The sequence below is a fragment of the Mastomys coucha genome, chromosome X, assembly GCF_008632895.1.
Source record: "Mastomys coucha isolate ucsf_1 chromosome X, UCSF_Mcou_1, whole genome shotgun sequence".
In the NCBI taxonomy this organism is placed as follows: Eukaryota; Metazoa; Chordata; class Mammalia; order Rodentia; family Muridae; genus Mastomys; species Mastomys coucha.
The window spans coordinates 11,702,899-11,705,175 of NC_045030.1; the positions used below are offsets into that span (position 1 = coordinate 11,702,899).

The following is a 2,277-nucleotide window of genomic DNA, read 5'->3' on the forward strand; positions in this document are numbered from 1 at the left end:
CATTTCTTGTTACTCAGATACTTTCTTTAGATAGCTGGTAATTCTTAACTCTCCATGTTTCAAGAATTGTAAAGTATAGCAATTAGAACCTCTGAGCATGTACAAATAGCTTGTGTAGTCTGACCCGCATGACCTGCTTTTGTTGGAGAATTTATGCATCTGTTTTGATCATATTGCCTAAGACCTAAGGATTGTTCTTACCTTGGTGGTAATCTAATAAAGTGATTTGGATAAAATTTTCTCCTCTTCTAAAAATCCAGGGTGACTCTAGGTTTAGAACAAAGCTTTTCTGGCCTTTAGAATAGGATATGAATGATGACAGTACAATGCTTCAGTTATTTCTTATCTTTGAGCCTTAAGGAGGTTGGGGTAGGCATGGAAAGAGTGGGTTTGGGAGATGGGTTACATATCACAAGTTTTTAGACATATTCCTGGATGTGTGCCTATACAGTTAAATGGGTGATCCAAAGTAAGGAAGACAGACAAAACGAAGGCAAATATATATCAAGCTTTTATCCTGCTTTAGTTATCTTATGGGTTCAAGTGAGAAATCCGTGCTTATCAGCAAAGGCAAGGGCTTCTAAATACCTACTTTAATAATGTTTCATAAGACTTTCTTAAGGTGAAACATAATTGTGACTGTGACTCATAATTATTCTCCTTCTTTTAGCATTATCTGCATACCAGAGGTACTACAGTTTACAGTCTGACTACTGGAAGGTTGGTGCATATTTTCATGCTTATTTCTTATTTGTTTTTGTTGGTACATTTATTGTTGGTTATAAAAAATAAAGATTAGAACTCACTCTTTTTTTTTTTTAAATATTCTGCGGGAAAGAGATTAGAAGAGGGAAATCAGTATCCTTTTATTATTTTCTATTTAACTATGTGTTTCATTAAAAACGATTAGATTGGTGACATTTTATTGACCAGAGATGATGTGATCGCATGTGAAATAATTGAAAAGTCAAGTACAGCCAAACGAACAGCTTTCACCTAGCAAATGCTTGGGTTAATGGTTTGTGTGGTGCTGAGGATTGAACCCAGGGACTTATACCTGCAATATAGCACCTCACAACTGGGTTACATTTTCACCCCTTTGTTTATATATTTGTTTTCCCTCTAAGAATTTTGAAGTCACTGTATATTTTGGATATTAATCATTGGTGTAGCCCTGGCTGTCCTACTTACTCTGTAGACCAGGCTGGCCTTGAATTCAGAGGTCTTTGCTGCCCTTGCCTCCCCAGTGCTGAATGAGATTAATGATGTGCACCACCGCCACCTGGCTTGTATTGTCACTTTTACTGATTGATTTTTTTCCTATGCAAAAGCTTTTAGTTTATGTAAACCTATTTGTCTTTTCTGGACTTTATTTTCCTGTGTATTATTTCCAAAGCCGTTGCCTACACTAATGACATTCTTGCTCCTGAGTTTTATTTTTCTAGTAGCTTCATAGTTTCAGGTCTCAAATTTATGTCTGCTTAATTTTGAGTTGATTTTTGCACAATCTTAATCCCTTGCATAGAGATGCTTAGTTTACCAGAATCAATGTATTAATGACATTGCTCTTTCTCTGTTAATATTTTTGATTCTTCACAAGTAGTCAGTTGCTTCTTAATTGCATGGATTTATTCCTAGGATCTCTTACTTTTTGTCTATGTACATTGCTAATCCTCAGCCTCTGAGCATAATTTGAAATCAGGTAGACCTCACCTTTGTTATTAACTTTCCATATCATTTGGAGAGGGTGGTGTTTTATAGTTCCATGAGTTTACATTTTCTGTTTTTATCTCATTGTTATTTTGAAGACATGTCTGTAATATATAAATCACCTTGGGTAGTTTGGACGTTTGACATTAATATTGCAGTCCATGATAAAAGATGTTTATCTTTCCATCTTTTGGTGTCATCAGATTCCTTCATCAATGTTTTGTAATGTTCATTGGGAATGTCTTTTATTTGAATAGTTAAATTTCTTCCTAGATATTTTATTTTTTTGTAGCTTATTAGTAATATAAAATTCCTTTCATTATATCCCTCATACCTCTAGCTGGTGTGTGGGGCAGTGTGGTGTGGTGTGTTGTTATGTAGCACACAAATGTCTGTGCACATGCATGCAGGGGCCAGAGTAAGATGTTGGATGCCTTCCTTATTGCTCCTCAACACTCTTGTGATGAAATCTCTCATTGAACTTGAAGGTTATCATTTCAGCTAGCCTAGGTAGTAAATAAGCTCCTAGGATCTACCTGTTTCTGCAGACTAGTGCTGCGGTTACAA

At 35.7% G+C, this 2,277-nt stretch overlaps 1 protein-coding gene across 9 annotated transcripts in view; it reads left to right on the forward strand.

The window, feature by feature from the left end:
- Positions 1-2,277, forward strand: part of Kdm6a (lysine demethylase 6A) — a 148,972-nt gene that overhangs the window by 54,554 nt on the left and 92,141 nt on the right. For all 9 annotated transcript variants that reach the window (XM_031343393.1, XM_031343472.1, XM_031343689.1 and 6 more), the window contains exon 4: positions 671-720. In XM_031343393.1, coding sequence (XP_031199253.1) covers positions 671-720 — 50 coding nt within the window. The remainder of the gene's footprint in view (positions 1-670; positions 721-2,277) is intronic.